This window comes from Chenopodium quinoa, unplaced genomic scaffold (genome assembly GCF_001683475.1).
Source record: "Chenopodium quinoa cultivar QQ74 unplaced genomic scaffold, ASM168347v1, whole genome shotgun sequence".
Taxonomy (NCBI): domain Eukaryota; kingdom Viridiplantae; phylum Streptophyta; class Magnoliopsida; order Caryophyllales; family Amaranthaceae; genus Chenopodium; species Chenopodium quinoa.
Genome location: NW_018742345.1, coordinates 8,717,212 through 8,735,076, shown reverse-complemented (window position 1 = coordinate 8,735,076; position 17,865 = coordinate 8,717,212). Strand labels below are relative to the sequence as shown.

The 17,865-nt window shown below is 34.7% G+C and overlaps 3 protein-coding genes across 3 annotated transcripts; 2 read left to right on the top strand and 1 right to left on the bottom strand.

The window, feature by feature from the left end:
• Positions 1-1,945: 1,945 nt before the first annotated feature.
• Positions 1,946-3,760, top strand: LOC110694867 (alpha-mannosidase D-like). Its single transcript, XM_021872038.1, has one exon. It carries the CDS (start codon positions 2,629-2,631, stop codon positions 3,379-3,381), a length of 753 nt encoding a protein of 250 aa, XP_021727730.1. The 5' UTR covers positions 1,946-2,628; the 3' UTR covers positions 3,382-3,760.
• Positions 3,761-4,294: 534 nt separating this feature from the next.
• Positions 4,295-9,292, bottom strand: LOC110694862 (nucleotide pyrophosphatase/phosphodiesterase-like). Its single transcript, XM_021872027.1, has 13 exons — positions 8,981-9,292; positions 8,641-8,697; positions 8,432-8,526; positions 7,353-7,425; positions 7,141-7,263; positions 6,949-7,044; positions 6,611-6,740; positions 6,359-6,440; positions 6,124-6,256; positions 5,626-5,831; positions 5,408-5,533; positions 4,979-5,288; positions 4,295-4,805 (listed from the first exon to the last, which is right to left on the bottom strand). Exons 1-13 carry the CDS (start codon positions 9,185-9,187, stop codon positions 4,500-4,502), a joined length of 1,944 nt encoding a protein of 647 aa, XP_021727719.1. The 5' UTR covers positions 9,188-9,292; the 3' UTR covers positions 4,295-4,499.
• A 3,266-nt stretch (positions 9,293-12,558) lies between these two features.
• On the top strand, positions 12,559-13,889 carry LOC110693438. Its single transcript, XM_021870553.1, has 3 exons — positions 12,559-12,686; positions 12,766-13,160; positions 13,275-13,889. Exons 2-3 carry the CDS (start codon positions 12,766-12,768, stop codon positions 13,294-13,296), a joined length of 417 nt encoding a protein of 138 aa, XP_021726245.1. The 5' UTR covers positions 12,559-12,686; the 3' UTR covers positions 13,297-13,889.
• Positions 13,890-17,865: the final 3,976 nt, after the last annotated feature.

The window sequence follows — 17,865 nt, the reverse complement described above, 5'->3', positions numbered from 1 at the left end:
ATTTATTTGATCTAGGGATAGGCATTTGACGACGTGTTTATTTACCTGTCAAATTGGCGTCGGGATCCAGAAATTTTAAGTGGATTCTTATTTTTTAGGTAGATGTTTTATTTCAAAAATTAAAAAAAAAGTACGACGATTTACAGAATCCTCCGATGAAGCCTCCGGTGTCCGAACATTGTCGTCGTCAATCGTCCTAAACGCGTCGCTAATGCTTAATACATAACTTTTTTTTAAAAAAAACTCAGATTTTTGGTGGTGGTGTCGAATGTGGTGGGGTCGGGAATTTTTTTACCACGTGTTAGTAAGTGGAGGGATCGAAATGATATACTACAACTTACACAAAGGGCAATATCGTCCTTCTATGTAAAAAAAAGGGAGCGATGCCTTGTAAAATGGAAGCGTTGTTTATTTATTTATTTATTTATGTTTTATTTTTTTATTTTTTTTTACAAGAGCTAAGACCAAACCCAACTAAGTACTAGACCCAATTTATAAAAAAGGGAGCGGTGCCTTGTAAAATGGAAGCTTTGTTTAGCAGTTCATTAGTTTTTGGCTCATTTTGGGTCAAAAAAGGCGTGCCCAAATCCATTCGTTCAGGCCAAAAAATTAGGCTTTTCGAGCCAAAATTTTAATAAAAATTTAGTTTTTTGAGTTGTCCAAACTGATTTAATTATTTATAAATTGGGTCAGGCTGGGTCCCAAAATTTATGCCCAAACCCGGTCATTTTCCGAGCCGGGATTGACATGTTCAAGTGTGATTTATTTACTACCCTTTCAATAAGAACTGAATCTTATCTAAATAATAATACGAAATAGTAAGTTTGTTTGATAGCGGACAAATACTTTTATATACACTCGATGTACATAGACATACGTGCACCAAATGGTGGTCTTTTTTGCTCATTTGATATTTTTTTTTTCTTATTTAAAGATTTTAACATAAGTAAAGAATATTGAATGAGAAGAAATAACTCTTTGATTCACTTTGCATCTTGATGTATATAGAAAATTTCAGATAATAGATGACATACACAAAGAAAAGATTTGGTTAAATCATGAAACAACTAAATAAAAATAGCTTTTCCTTAAATACGTTTTCTTAGGTGAATGTGAAGATGTTGTCAAAAACATAAGGTGTATCTATTTAATTCATTCTCATTTGGAATCATCTTAATGAAAAAATGGGTAACTTTAAATAAGCAACAAATTGCATTGAGTACACCTAACTCTAACTCTAAAGTGCACACGAAATATAATAGACATGCTCTACCTTAAACACATCAATTTGATCAATAGATGGCAGATATTCAGCATGTTTCACAGGAATTAGGTACAAAATTATTGTATATAATAATTTTAGATATAATTTGTAAACTATACGAGTTGTAAATTAATGCATCAAATAATTAATACATAAAAGGCCTAAAAGTCAAATTTTTGTTTTTGCTATTAAATAAATATGTTGAATATGCTGAGTTGCTGACAAGTTATTCAAAAGTCATTTTTTCATCTGTTTTCTTTATGTTTTTTCTAGGGGTTCATAAAATTTCTCATTAATTGATGGGGCTATAAAGAGTAATACGGAAGTACTTCATCTGTTCTCTTTTTGTTCACGTATATCATTAATCACATTGTCAATATATAAATTCAAAATATTAATATGAATAATTAATGATATGACGGATAAGCAAAAATGTATAAAAGTACAATATAAAAGTATAAAAGTTTTGATTTTGAAATTATATTGAGACGAATATAAAAAATAAAATCTATGTTACTTTCCCATTTTAATTAGTTGTTATGTTTAACAACCCCGTAAATTACGTATTTGAATAAAAAAGACCATGTGAGAGATTGGTAATTTTCGGCCTTCCAATGAGTATTTTCATAATATCCATTTCATTATTATTTTATTTAATGATAATTAGCAATATTTTTTTGAATGTAATTTATACTTGGTATATTGTGTTGAATTATTGACCAACACAATAAAAGAATGTGTCGACTAATTAAATAAAGGAAATTTTATTTTATTACTTAAAAATCACAAAAAAAAAAATGAATAAATAAAAAATCGAATACAAGTATGAATTGTGCTAAAGTTTAATCGTGTTTTTCTTAGGAAATGTTGATACCTTCAAATTAAAATTTTAAAAAATAATTAGAAATAGATTTATCACCTGGAAAATGACCTAAAAGTTAGTTGGGAGGTTAGTTTTCTTTCAACCTTTGCCTCTCTAAGAAGAGAAACCCTTTTGAAGTATTCTCAATTCTCATATAATGATTCACCATTATTCCAATCCTCTTCTTCCACCCCACTACTTTTATTTATTTTCTCTCTCCTCAACCAATTAAGTTTACCAAAAATGTTTTAAAGTTTGATGGAGCAGTTGAACCTTCCTCATTTTTCTTTCTTGTATACTTTACCATAAAAGAATTATTATTATTATTCATCACTTGTTCTTCAATCTTTTCCACAATTTCAAAAAAACCAACTTTAACAATTAACACACTTATTTCTTTTGACTTCATGTTAAAACAATCTTTACAATTTCACCCCCCTTTTTAAGCCATTTAATTTGACCTCTTTCAAAAAAAAAAAAAAAAGCTTACACAAACAAAACAATGATGGCAGTGAACATGATAACAGGCGGGGATTCGAGCAGCGCTTGCTCGAGCCCCCGGATATCGTTTTCTCACGACTTATCGGAAACAAATTTAACCCAAACCCAACAAGAAATTGATGTTGCTAGACTAGATATGTCACTCTTATCAGCAAACCAAAACTCTGAAGATTTCGACTTCTGTGTTACAGCAGCTTTTTCTGAGACTGATAATTCTCCTGCTGATGAACTGTTTTTTAATGGTGTGATCATCCCTATTCAGATGAAAGAAAAACTCAACTCTATCAACAAAGACGAGGAGATAACCTCGACGACAACTGCAACTTTGGTACGCCAAGAAAAGACTCAATCAAAGTCTTTTTGGAGGTTCAACAGAAGCAGCAGTTTAAACTGTGAGAATTTCAGTAATAAGAGGAGTTCCTCTGTTTGGTCACTGCCTCTTCTTTTGAGAAGCAAATCAACCGGATCATCGTCTCATGATATTGTTAAACAAACTCAAAAAAACCCGGGCTCCAATAATGGTAAGACCATGAATAACAATAACAATCAGAATCTGAAATTTTCTTCGACCTCCTGTCAGAAGCCTCCATTGAAGAACAGTGGTTCAGGAGGTAGTGGATCACATGGTAATGGTGTTAGAAATTGTGCTTCTTTGAACGTTCCACCGCCGTATATTACTAAAGGTACATCAGATCTTTTGGGTTTTGGTTCTTTCTTTCGGAATGGTTCTAGAGAAAAGAAGAGCAAGAAATGAGCAGAGTTTTTTTTTTTTTTTTTTTTTTTTTTTTTTTTTTTTTTTTTTTTTTTTTTTTTCTTTTCTGAATGTCATTTCTTGTTTATTGTACAGTAAGTACTGGTTATAGTCTTTTTATGTAATCGCGGTGTTACTAATCTTGTTCTTTTGTTAAAAACAGGATTCTTCAATACTGTAATGTTATATAGGATGTCCATGAAGGGACATTAGATGATAGTATTATATTGTTGGGTTGAATGGAACCATTTGTTTAAGTTACAACGACAAAGGTTAGGGGATTCTTCTCTCAAGAGTTGAGAGAACCCTATTGCCTTATTTATTTTTACATGAACATGTAATGAAACATGTCAAGAATCATCATCAATATTGATTTGGCGAATGCATGAGCAATATTTTTGTCAGACTTTGGAATTCTGATACCATCTAAATAGGTAACATCCATGGAGATATTTGAGGCTACATTCTCAACTAATTGTTGGTGAACTTATTTTTTATGATTGTTGGTTATAACTGTTGAACCAATTTTTTGCTGAAGAAATATTAGTATGTTGGATTATATTTTTGTATGTATATTTGAGTTTTGAGCTGTTATATATCTAAAGCGTCAAAACCTTTTAGATGCTCAGCTATACAAGATACTCCCTCTATGTCACAAATAATTGTCTCATTGCATTTTTGAGTCAAAATTTAAAAATTTTGATCACAAATTCTCACTAATTCTTAACAAGAAATAAGATATAGTCATGTCATCATATGAGATCTTGTTATGATATAATATAATGGGCTAATGGCTAATATTCATAATTTTTACACAATACTGTGAAAAAGTCAAATGAGACAATCTTTAAGAAACAAAGGGAGTTAGAATTATGAATATAATATTGTAACAAATTTTATAGTCAACAAAACACAATTAAAGCATAACACAAGAAAAAATGTTACCTTGATGGATTGCCAAACTAGAAAACATTTCGTGTTACAACAATTACTACTTTTTTTACACTCTCACATAATATCTCCCTAAGAAACAATAACATTTAAAACCAATATACTAAGAGTAACAAATAAGGAACAAGCATATATCTTCTGCCTTTATTGGGTTTGCTTCATCTTTCATCTTATCCGGCTAAAGTGTAGGGTTCACAACTATCGTGAACACAGGCCAAGACATCCTTGTAATCTCTAGAGATTGTGAACGAATCGTAAACTTTACCATCATTACTTTTCTTATACTCAAACTTCAGACTTGAATAGTTATATGCTGTGAGCTTAACAAACCCGAAATCCTGATCTCTATAGATACTCCACGTAGTTTTTATCGGGCTAAATTCATTTAGATGGGATCCGCCACCACCAGCAACAACATGAATGGTACCGTTCACCACGCCTGAGAAGTGAGAGCTCCCCTCTTTCACACATTGGTTCTGAATACACATACACAATAGCGGTTAAATTGTAACCTTCTCTGTTACTGGTTAAGGTTATCAACAAAGGTAATAATATAGCCAGTTATTTTGGATGACTTGTTATAAAAACGCAGTCAATTTCATAGGGACATAAAGACTACGGAGTAAAAAATATTCAAATTAAAAGATACCTGGTAAACAGGGCAAGTCCTCTCATAATTATGAACATGGCCCCAAAATGCAAGATCAACTTTGTACTTTTGCCACAGTTTTTGTAGGTCATCTCTGCCCATTGGCTCATCAAATGACCCTTCCATACCAAACCATTTATTCGAGGAGTAACCGAGAGGGCGATGACCAGCAAAGATTAACCAAGGTTGCTTATGTCTATTTGCTGATGCAAGGCATTCTTCAAGGAACTTGTATTGCTCACTACCTGCCCTCCAATCATGCTCAGTGTCAGCGATGCAGAAATGAAACATTCCATAATCTGCTGAGTACCTGTTCATAAGAAGTTTGTTAACTACCTCTTATTTTTATAACTTGCATAGAACATATATCTAACATAAGAAGAAATGGAATACAGCATAGATTGTTGACATAGCAAAAAGTATTCCTACCAAAACTTAGCTCGGTTCTTGGCAGGGACGTAGAATGTTGTTTCAGCAGGGACACCACATTCACCACCAGAGTCATTGTATATATAAAAAGATCCTGAATCTGGTGCATCACGCTCATGATTACCGCTGGACAGTATCATCATTGATATGGAATATGATCAGCCTATCACTGAATATAAATATGAAATAGACAGCTTAAAAACATATGGAATACAAACCTTGCAACCATGAACGGTTTAACTGAGGCAATAGGCTCAACTTGTGCAGTAAATTGGTCCCATTGTGAGATATATCCATTGGCGTATGGCAAATCTCCAATTAGAAAAACTGCATCAATGTTGTCGATATCTTTCACGAGTTGGTCAGTAGTATTCAGCGCTCCTGGTTGATAGTCAGCATACTCATTTGATCCATCTCGTTCACCCTTCAATTACAATTAAAATACAAAATGTCATTCTGCTGTTTTAAGTAATCTACTAGTAAAAATTTTCAAGATTAAGTGTTTGCTTTAGGTTATGGTTAATGAATGCATTTTTATGCAATAAGCCGATAAACATACCCTGATTCAATATCTTATGAGAAACGAGCTTCAACGCTTTAGGATGTCATATTATTACCTAATAAACCTTGATATTTATTTTCTGTAAAATCAATAACTTTTTTTTTTCCTAACAACTTGTAAGATCAATAACTTTCAGTATCAAGAAGTGTTGTACCTTCCCCATGTCACCAAATATTACAACACGTTGTAAAGAGCTTTCTCCAGGAACTGGGGGTGATTTAAATTTATATTTCTTGCTCCAAACATAGGAACCATCTGGTAATTTATGACCCAATCTATAAGAGTACCTGGAGAATAATCAATGGACAAGTCAATTATAAGCCTACATTTGATTATGTTACATTACTGTAATACAAGTGAACTGTGGATAGATAGTTTTGGATTCCTACATCGTGTTTGGCCATAACTCTTTCAAATAGCTAGTGTGTATAAATCCAGGATCCCGCCAACCAACTGTTCGTGCAGGTGGAGCTTCACAAGAATCACAACAGCCAAACAACTCAATAAGTCATAAAGTCACTGACACACTTTCTGAATTAGCAAGGTTGTTCATGATCAATTAACCATATGAAATCTTTTTGAGTGAGACAAACTACCATACAATAAAAAAAAATGATATCAAATGGAAAGACAAAGCATACCACACATTTGGTTGCGAGTATATGTAAAGGTTCCTGCAGGTGATTGAGTGGTAGCTCCATCCAAAGCCCCCCACTCAACAAATGGAACCGCTTCACCTATGTTGTAACCACTTGTCCATGTCACTGTCATCTGTAAAATGACAAAGTGCAACATCAATAAATCATGTTAGTAAACCACTAGATCTTTCTGTCAAAAACTCTAAGAGTCTTAAGTTTAACTGTTAGATTTTTCTCTTTAGGTCTGGCACTTTTTTCAGCACAATAGTGTTTTCCTTCTTTTTAAGTTGAACCATATTTACCAAAAACCACAAATTTTAATATATAACCCAGAAACTTACCACATCCCAAGTTTCTCCCATAGCAATTCGAGGATAAAGGGGGGCTTTTGGGTTCGGAAAAACAGAGATAGGGTCTGAAACTGCCACCAGTTTTGGCTAATATCACCAAACAAATAAAGTATTAGTACCATAGTATACTCGATAACAAGAAATGAAGGGTTAATTCTTCTGCTTTTTAATTGATTAACTTACATTAGACAGGCCGCCAGAAAATAATGCAAAGGAAAAATCTGCTCGTTGATTAATCAACTCGAACTTCAACTCAGCTTTTCCACTATTGAGATAATTTGTATTCGAATAGTTTGCATATTTGTACTAATTGTCATCAAAACTCAAATGATATAAGTTTCTACTACAATTTGAAGTCCATATCTTAAATTAAAAGCCTTTCAAGCTATGCTAACCTTGATAGGAGCTGTGCATATAGTTGGGTCCTCAACTCTGTCATTACCAACTTCTTTGCAGTCTGTAGATGCACTGAACATAAAAGAATTAAAGAAAAATGTAAGAAATGTCCACCCTTCTTAAATTTTGACAGGAAGAACACAAACTCCACTGAATCTTAAAAAAGTATTGACACAAAACTCAGAATCTGATTAGCTAGTTAAGAAAATAACAATGGTTCACTATCATTGGTGATTATTATTTATCAATTATCATCTCTTTATTACTATTTAAAAAATTCATTTCAAGACATATATGTTCAAATGAATTCTGAAAGGTGACTGTCACTCATTTCCACATTCCCAATGCAGCACCTTGGCTGAGTCCCTTGGGTGATCATCAATAGCCTGAACTTTCGGCTGAGCAATGTTTGTTGTTACTATCTAGGAGAAGAAGGAAGAGGTGATTTAATTTGTGCCTTGTGTAAGACATTCCTAATTGATTGGACGTCTAAAGTAACAGATAGACCATAGTGGCCAAAGTGGCTATGGAGCTAGCAATTGAAAAGAAGTGCACTAAGGTAGCTTTTCGCGAGTAAAGCTCAAATTGTGACCACATCTCTTCAAGTTTCAAATCATCAAGGTGTCCATACTCAGTTGTTGGTTCAATGTCTAGCTAAAAAAGCATCTCATATAACTTCCCAACAAATTATAACTTCTTTCTTTTTGTTTTATTGAAAAATTTGTCTCCTAAATATCTAAAAATTCAACCACTGTATTGTAATGGTTTACAAATGCACTTTCGCTTTACATATTTATCCTAGTGTGCCTAAAACTTCCCCTTGTTCGTCTATTTTAACTCTTAACAAATAAGTCTTATTTGCATATATTTTAGGTATATTATCAGTGCCTTGAGGTGCAGCACTTTGGTGTTTTCCTCGTCTGGAGTCGTCTTCCAGTGGCACACAGCCCGTCTACATAGGGAGTTAGTCAATATCGTAACAAAAATCAGTTTTATATACCAGTATATTAAAAAAAATGGACATAGAGTTGCATATAGTTTGTAAGACTGAGACATAAATGCAGACATATAACCATACTTGAATTTAGCAGGGGAGAAAACTCCGACCCAATCATCAGAAGACGGATTGTCAGACATAAGAGTTACAGTTACTGGGCGAACATTGTCATCATCCTGCAGAAATATTCAAATTAGCACCACAGTCCACTGCAATATAGTATCATATGCTTTAGTACAAGTCATATGCTTTAGTACAAGTTTTTAAGCAAACTTTTCATTTCTATTTACCTCTATGTCTTGAATAATTGACTTAGTTGTACCAAATAGCTTTGAGTCCTCATCTCCCTATACAAAGGTTTATAATAACATGATTAAACAATAAAAATAAAAATTTATCAAGATTATGATTATTAATTGGTCCTAAAGTTTGAAAAAAGGTGATGTAAATTAATGTATGTACATTATAAGGCGAGTTCTCTTAAACACCTTATATAATGAGACTGAAAATGTCACCTCATCTCTAAATAAAAGTTACCCCTTTATTATCATATAAAGAGACGCTAACAATAGTCTCATTTCATTGAACCATTCATATTTTCATGGGTTTAAAACCAGTTTTATAAATTACCTTAGAAGGCAGACGAATGGTAGAAACATGAACAAACGCCTTGTCATGCACAGCAAATTTAGTATCAAGAATGTTAATTTGAGTGAGTGGTTGCACACCATCACCATTTACATGTTTGTGACGATGACCCAAAGTGTTGCTAGGCCAACATACGAAAAAGATGGTTTGTAGAAAAATAAATTTCAACAATCGATAATACTTGCCCATTTTTTGTGGGATTTTTTTTATGGAATATGGTTTTTCTCCTAGGATAAGGGGACGTCTATAAATACTTAGTTAAGTTACAATAATTGAGATAATTTCATACAAGATAAATCAATATTATTATATGATTTTCTGACATAAATTCATGGTGCGAAGATTAATTCATAATTTAGTGATTAAATTAATTCAATCATTTGAATTGGGCTAATTTGTCAATAATTAATTTAACTGACCGATTCTAATATTCACGTGGGTGTGGATAGGTATATATCGTTGTCCTTTGATGTTACGGTAAATGCGTGTTTCACGATTCACTTTTTACTAAATAAATAATATTATAGCAAGATGATTGTTATGCGGTTAGAAAAAATACAAAATAATTGTAAAAAAATTATCCAAGATGCCTGTACCTTTCGACTCACGAGGCCGGTTGAAATAGAGGTCTTCCTAAGGGAGGTTAGTTATTTACCTAATAATACATAACGAGGGGTATGGTTGTCTTTTGACATGTATTTTGAAAATTCCTAAGTAGCACCTCCGTTTTGCTTACTTTCATCCCGTTTTAGTACTTCAATTAGAAATAGTATTATATTGTCTTTGGTAGAAGAGCCATATTCAATTTGTTTTCTAATGGGGAATCTGTCTCTCTCCACCCTTCATTCTTAATTTTTGTTCTTTATTGTGTTCTTCTCTCTCTCCTCTTCCTTCCTTCCTTGTTTTTATATCTCGACTGGTGAATTCTGGTGGTAATTCGTTCGTTAAATCACGTATCGTTGTCGGCGTTGAGGTGTCGTGGCTTAAAGTCTGGGCTCGAGTGGTGGGTAGCCAAAATCGCGAGGTTCATCCCTGCGTTTCCAGGTTGGTGTTACTTGCAATTGTCTGTCAATTTGGTTTCATGAATTTCTAAATTGAGTCTTGTGTTTTCCCTATATTGTTTCAAAATTGCTGTGTTGGTCTGAAGTTGGAGTTTTTGTTTGACATCGATAGTTTAAAAAATACGGTAGTATTAGTGAACTTGTGATTAGGGTTTGGTTACTCACGTGGCTTGTTGGGTCGGGATGAATGAAGACGAGTAATTGAAACTTGAATGAGTGTGGATTTTAATGTGTGAAAGGGCGTAATTAATGGATGCATGTGTTCTTGAACTATAATCCGATATACAGTGATGGATAGTTTTGTGTTTGCATTATATATTAATCTTGTTAATTTTAAATTAGAGGGAGAGAGTGTCTTCATGAGGAATTAGGGATAATTTTTTGTTTATGAAGTTGTTATATTTAATTAACTGTGAATGTAGGGGTTGTCTGAATTAGTAATTGGATGAATTTTTAATGTTGGAGTTGGTGATTGTTGTTTTTGTGTGTATTGAATATAGTTTTTTTAATGTTTAATTGCGGTTTGGTGTTTGTGTCATAATAATTTATGTTTTTGTTGGGGTGGAATGGTTTTTTCAATATTCAAATGTGCATTTTGATTGCTGAATTAGGGTTTCCTAAGTGATTATTCAATTGAGCATTTATTAATGGTTCTATTAGGGATTGGTGTTTTTGTGAATATTCAATTGAGCTGTTTTATAATAGTGGGAATAGGGATTGTGTCTATGTGATTAGAATATTTGTATGATTATAATCTTTAAAAACAGGGTTGTTGGTGGGCTGGTTAGTGTGGATGGGGAAGACATTGGTGCGTTCGATGAGCTGGAAGAAGGGATTGGTGAGTTATATTTGTTAATTTTGTATGTATATTTTTTGTGATGTAGTATTAGGAAAGGGTATTAACTTGGTTGCGGTTGTTTGTACAAGGGTGGTCCTTCTAAGTGTAAAGGTAAGGGGCAGGGCAAGAAGGAACGGGTTTCGTTGAAGGCTCCTGCCCTTCTTAAAAGCCAGGCCCTTGGGAAGAAGGTAGGCCCTAAGAGAAAGATTGATAAGGATTATGAGGAATTGGATGAGTATGATGAAGATGGCGGCGAATGAAGAGTAATAATACAGATGGTGAAGGCGAGTCAGCTTCAAGCTCTGGTTTTGTGGAGAACTTGATGATGGAGTCCATGAAACAGAAGTCACGGAAGAGGAGATTGAATGGGGAAGGAAGTCAACACCGGCGTAAGGTGATTCTTTTATTAAAAAGTTGTTTTTACATAGGAGCAATTTTCCTTATTTGTTTAGTGGAGTGTAACCTTGTGTGTTTTGTACTTGAAAAATCAAATAGGTTCGTACACTTGAAGGGAACAAGGTGTTGAGTGAAGGGGAGGTTTTGAAGACCCATCATGACAATGTCGGACAGGTAAATGTTTTGTCCAAGAAAATTTTGATTGGAATGTTGTTCTTCTGTTGTTGTGCTATTAATGTAAATGTGTTGTGCAAATTGTGGCAGTATCCGAATATTGTTTACCGGGTTGAGTCATTTTCTGTCTCAGTTTCTGCCTTTGATACGAAGCGGAAAGAGTTAGTAAGGCGGATGGGGTTTGGTGCATTGCTGGAGTTGGATATGAAGAATATTCCAAGGCAGTTCTGTTATTGGCTTATGGCCCATGTTTGCGAAGATGCGACTATGGTATTTGGCGAAGGAGAAATTCTGCCTTAGGGTGCTAAGCAGGTGAGGTGTGTGCTAGGGACTCCTATGGGGTCAAAACCCGTGCCAATGGATATTGGTGAAGACGAAGAGAAGATTATGCTGGTGAAGTATATGTACGATGCTTATGGGACGGGACCGAAGAAGGAGACAATATCTTTGAAAGATGCTCCTAGTGTGTTGTGTCCATTAGGGACAGATCAGAAGCCCGTGTCGCTGCTGACAGAGATTGATGAGGAGGAGTTCATGGTTGCCTTTTTGATTGTGGTGCTTGGCAAACTACTATGCACCACAACCAATTTTTCTAACTTGGCATCTTCCCTAATTCCTTGTGTTACCGTGGCTAGTCATGCTAATGAGTATGACTGGTGTACTTTCACCATGGATTGGCTTTGTGACACCGCCCGACGTTTTCAGTCAAAGTTTATGAGGGATGGGTATAGATCTGGTTGCGGAGGTAGTTTTTTGTTTGTGATGGTGAGTTTTTATCATTGTTTCTTTTTGTGTAGAAATTTTTTATGTATGAATTTGTGTATGTGTATTAATTGATATAAAACTTGTTCTCCTAGATATTCTATCTAGATCACTTGCACCGGAAACCTTTGAAATGGGGAGTGTTCCCAAGGGTGACGGTGTGGAATTCTGTCGAGATAAGGGCAGCTCTTATGGAAGACAAGGTTACCCGTGACGAGTATGGGAAGTTGTTGGTAAGGGAAGCTAGTAGTTATTATTTATGCCTTTTTATTTGTGTTGACATTTCTGATTTTAGTTATTGGTTGTATTTGGTTGAAGGCGTATGATATAGCGTATGGTGAGGAGCATCCCCTTGTAACAAGGGATGCTGATTGTGTAGGAAATGATGTTTCTCCACTCACCGACAATGAGCAGATGAATGATATGTTGAAAGATGTGGTGGACAACGTAAACGAATGTATGTTATTTGTAGTTTTGTGTTAAGTACATGCGTTACTAGTTGTATACTTATTTGAATTTAAACCACTGTGTTGCAGATGATTGCTAAGTTCACCCCGAATCTGGAGAACCTTGTGGAGGGTGTTGTTGAAAAATGTTTTAGTAGTTTTGTGTCGAAGATGACTGGGATGGGTTTGGGCCGAAATCTCGATGATTTTTGTCAGAATATGACTACAGGGAGTACTGGTCCTAGCGAAAACAAAGCGATTCCAAAAAATGAATATATTTTTACAATGGGGAACACAATGAATCATTTCTCGAGGGTGAAAGAACATAATGACAATGAGGACTCCAAACATTCCAGAGGTACTGGCCAAGAAATGTCAGCTAATTCTCACATGGGGGTGAAGGCAAAGCGTATTAAGCCGGGTTTGTTCGAGAAGAGGCTACTGGCTTTTGTAAAGGGGTGGAGAGATTTGAAAAATGAAAATGCGTAAGTGTAGTCAGTTGATGATTATTTGCACCATAATATGGCATATTTTCTGGTCATTTTTCTTATGTGTTTAAACTTTATTTTCTTCATTGTTTTATGTTTGTTTGTTTGCAGGCCCGTCACTGATCGAGTGTGATGGGATTGATGCAACACAACGTGATTGTTATCTGTGCTCGCCAAGGGCTAGGGTTGGTGATCAATACGTGAGGATGGCGGCTGTATTGTACACGAAAAATTGGTCTACTCGGCATTCTATGAAAAGGATTATGTTAGATCCTTCGTATGCGGTGAATGTTCTTTGCGTTGGGAGTAGTTAAATTAAATGGTGCGGACCTTTCCCTTATTAGTTTGATGTTGTTTTCTAGCATTTTGTGATGCTTGGGAAAGATGAGTACAAAGTGCTTGGGAAGAAATATTGCAGGAGTGTCCTTAGTCACCCTCTAGATCAAATTCACAGTGTACGTGTCCATCTTTGGTTTTTCTTTTGTTTAATTTAGGCTTATTTGTGGGACTGAATTTGGGGGAACTAATGCATAAAAAAAAGCTAAATTATTTATTGTTGATTCAGGTATTTGTCCCTGTTTTGGTTCCACAAAAGAATGCTGAGCATTGGTTTTGTCTTGCTTTGGAATTAAAATCCCAAAGGATTTGGATGATTGACTCTATGTATGACAATCCGTTCTGTACGCATGAGGCAATTGTAGAGATTTTGGTAAGCGGGATGGTTGAAAGTCCACTATATTGTTTTCACATGTGTGATGTTGTAGACACCCATTTGTGTCTCCCCAAAACCAAACCCGGTGATGAGTACCTTTCACGTCGAATCATAATCGAATGAAGCGAAAGTGTGAAAAGTTTAGTGTTGCGGAAAGTTTTAATTTCTTTTCTCTTCTCTCTGTTTTTGAAAAATTATTTTAAGAAAATAGCCAATCCAGTTTGGTTGGTCCATGATATGGGTCCAATAGTAGTGTAGTTGGATGGGTTTTGAAAAGAGCTTTCCAACGATATATTACAAGCCCAATTCCGATGAATATTGAGGAAGTTATGACCAATTTACTAAACTGGGCACGGTTTGAGCTTTATATGCGGCCCAATGATCCAGGGGAGGACCTAATATGATTTATCATTCCTAATGCAATTAGGAATGGTTTTAGTCTTCTAGATTCTTCTAGAAGGTTCTTTTCATTCCTAATTCAATTAGCATTGATAAATTGACTTTTGTTGACTTTTCAGAATTTTAATTAAAATCAAAAAGCATTTTCGAGGAAAAGATACGATTTTATCCTCCAGTACGGCAAATTTATCTGATTTTCGAAAACGCGTCAAAAACAGGCCTGGCGCCTGACTCCAGGCATTGGCGCCTGGCGCCAGCCATTGGCGCCTTGCGCTAGTGTTGGCGCATGGCGCCAGTTAGCCAGGGTTGGCGCCAGATCTGTTTCAGTTGCGCCAGGACTCTGTTCTGTTAATTTATCTTTTTGGCTGATTTTCTCTATAAATAACGACGTAAAAACTCCGTTTTCATTCATCAACAATCAGTTTTAATTAATAATCACCTACAATCAGTTTTCATTCACTAATTCTCATCAAGATTTCCTTAATCAATTCATCTTTCTCTTTCTTTTTCAAAAATTGCTTTTCACATACAAAATTCCGCATTCACAAGATCTAGATACACCTAGCCATATTCAAAGTTGCCTTCGCCCTAGACGTGAAAGGTTTAATTTCTGAGGGTTTGGTCCCAAATCTATCTTTCAATTATTTAATTTAATTGTTTGATTATTATTTTCCTTGAAGTTACTAACGTGTGTATTTTGTTATTAGAAAGAGGTACGAGGCATCAAAGTAAGTACTTTAATTGATTTTTATTGATGTTATGATGTAGAAATCATGTTTGTATTGTTATTATGATATTCCTAGTATCATGTCTAGGGTAATTTAATATTAAATATGATTGTTACGATGCTTCCTATGTTCTTCCTAATATTTATGATTGTTAGTATCATGTTAGGGCTAAAGATTTGATTTTTATTGCTTAGTGACATGCTAGGGTTTGTTATTAATCTTGTTAGTATCATGCCTAGGATCTTGCTATTTTTATTATGCTTTAACATGATTTATGATTATAATTTTATAATTATTATTATTATTATTAACATGATTATTATTATGGTTAATATGATTGTTATTATGATGATTATTTCATTGTTATAATTTTATGATCATGATTATTTTATTATTATGTTGCTTGATGATATTTATTGTTATTTCTTGATCACGTCTTTTATGCATGTTTAAAGGGAATCTATACTTGTAATCACGCTTAATAAGATAATTAATAATCTTGTTAGGGTTAATTTGATTATAATTCAAGTGATCGCCAATAATAGATTTATTTGTGCATTATATTCAACCAACATAAATAAACAAGTTTAGGGTAAACCTATTGATTGCATGTTAATTAGAAAGCGCACATGAATACGATCAGAATAAAGTAGAGGCCTATTATTAGGGCAGGTTCTATCTCTTTTAGGTTGGATTTGTATCTTCATCCCCGAACCCTTATTTGGTTCAAGACCTTATGGAGTTGACGATCTCATGGATCGTTAAGGGGTGTAACCTTCACCCTGTGAACGATTTACAAGTTCCTAAAACTTGTTGGCGACTCTTTTGCTCTATCTTCTTCCCTTTTGGACACCACCGTACTTTAGTGTATGATCATAGTCGGGTTTAAGAAAGGGGTTAACGCTTGAAATATTCCCTACAGATGTTTATCTTTTGATATGTAATCTATGCGCAATATCTTGTAGGTGAAGGCGTTGGAGGTGTTGCTTCAGATAAGCAACCCTATGTGGGTGGAGGGGACTGTAGAAAGTTGGTTAAGGCGTGTTTTTCTGGTGCAGCAGTCCGATACGTGAGTTTTTTTATGACTGCCATTCTTTTTTAGTGATTGGGTTGTTAATTGGGGTCCTTTCATAATATCTAAATGCTCTTCTAATTGAACAATAGGTCTTCGTATGGTGCCCTGATGCTTGCAACTATTAAACATTGTGCTAGAAGTTTTGAGGCGGAATTGCACCTGGTGAGCGCAACTAGAGAAATTGCACCCTAGAAAATTTGTTTGTGTTGTGGTCCAACTTGGGGTTGTAACGTTGTGTCTTTGAACTTATTTGTTAGAGCTATTTTGTCAATTTTACAGGACACAATTGCAAAGGTGAGGAAGAATTTGTTTCTTGAAGATGTCTACAGCGATTTAATGAAGTAAGGGCAAATTTGGAGAGTGATATCCTGCCTAAGGAACGTCGCGGCACCAGAAGGACTGGCTCTCAGCACACTTGTTGATTTATGTGTATGAGGTTTCTTGGCTATCTGACCACTAACTGTTGTTTTGCTAAGTTATGACTTGATAATCTCCGATGATAATTTGGTCATTTTGAACATTTTGTGAAACAATTCCTTTTGTGCACACCTATCCTAGTGTCTTTTGGTCATTTGAACATATTTGTAATTAGTATCCATGTAGGGTGGGAGCGCAAAATATCCCTCCTTTGTTGGTACTTAACTGAAGGGGAATATTTGTAATTACTTAAAACAGTATTTTTATGTTTCAAATCGTAAGTTTGCATCCGATGGTACTAGTCCGAACTAGTTGCCCACCGGATGAACACCAAGATGATCTTTAGTGTATTCCTAATCAATTATGTTGACTCTCCATTCATTATTGTAGGCCCTAACTTCCTACAGATAACTTCGAATAGGGCTTGAATATATACATTATGTACTATTATTAGCATGTTAAGACACACGGAGGCTTCCTTTACGCATTTAAACGCGTAGCCACAGTCCGTAATGAAAGGTCATAATATATTTGTAGTCGGAATTGATGAAACTTAAATATTACTCAAACCTTCAATAGTTGGGGGGGGGGGGTTATTTTTTAATCTTGTCGATTTTGTAACAGGAGACACGTATATTAATAGTAAATACTCTGACAAACCTTTTGAGTAACTTTCAAAATCCTAAAGATAATCCTTTAATCGGGTCAATTCTCTAACAGGAGACATATTAAATAATGTGACAAACTTTTGATTACTTATAAATTGTTTAACGGTAAAATTTGAAACGTGTTGATTCTCTAACAGGAGACACGTATATTAATACTAAATAATGTGACAAATTTTTCATTAGTGTAAAAAATATTAAGACATATGTCTTGGGATTTTTTGAAGAATAAGTTCACAAAGGACACACAATTTCCTTACTCATAATTTTACCCTTGAATTGGAAGGGAATGCCTAGAGCCCAACAACCTATTGTACTATTGTAGCAGATGCAAAGTCTTATCATAATTTTTTTCTTGCTCAGTTCAGCTTAACAGTTGTCAGTTGCCCATTTTTATGAAAGTTTTCCTAGCACTCTTACCATTTCTTACAATTTCTGACTTTCTGGATTTTTTTTTTTTAATATCAAATTCTATATTACTTCTCTTTACTTCCTTTTTAATTCTCTTCATCTTCCTAACGCATAGTTCCCTCACTTACCTACTTGAAAGACCTTTAATCTTCATTCTCAAGAACCCAAAACTTAGCCCAAATGAGTACTTCTGGAAATGAAGCGACTTATGTTATGGGTGCATGGGGAAAGTACATTTTAGAGCACCCTACCACTCCATTGATGTACTTCAAGCCTTTCAAAACAACAACAACCC

Excerpts from the sequence above, each read along its gene's own strand:
- LOC110693438 (XM_021870553.1), top strand. The coding sequence starts at position 12,766 with ATGATTGCTAAGTTCACCCCGAATCTGGAGAACCTTGTGGAGGGTGTT. Across the intron at positions 13,161-13,274 it reads GATTTGAAAAATGAAAATGC|GCCCGTCACTGATCGAGTGT; the intron begins GTAAGTGTAGTC and ends GTTTGTTTGCAG.
- LOC110694867 (XM_021872038.1), top strand. The coding sequence starts at position 2,629 with ATGATGGCAGTGAACATGATAACAGGCGGGGATTCGAGCAGCGCTTGC.
- LOC110694862 (XM_021872027.1), bottom strand. The coding sequence starts at position 9,187 with ATGGGCAAGTATTATCGATTGTTGAAATTTATTTTTCTACAAACCATC. Across the intron at positions 7,045-7,140 it reads TTTCTGGCGGCCTGTCTAAT|CCAAAACTGGTGGCAGTTTC; the intron begins GTAAGTTAATCA and ends TGGTGATATTAG. Across the intron at positions 5,534-5,625 it reads AAACCGTTCATGGTTGCAAG|CGGTAATCATGAGCGTGATG; the intron begins GTTTGTATTCCA and ends GATACTGTCCAG.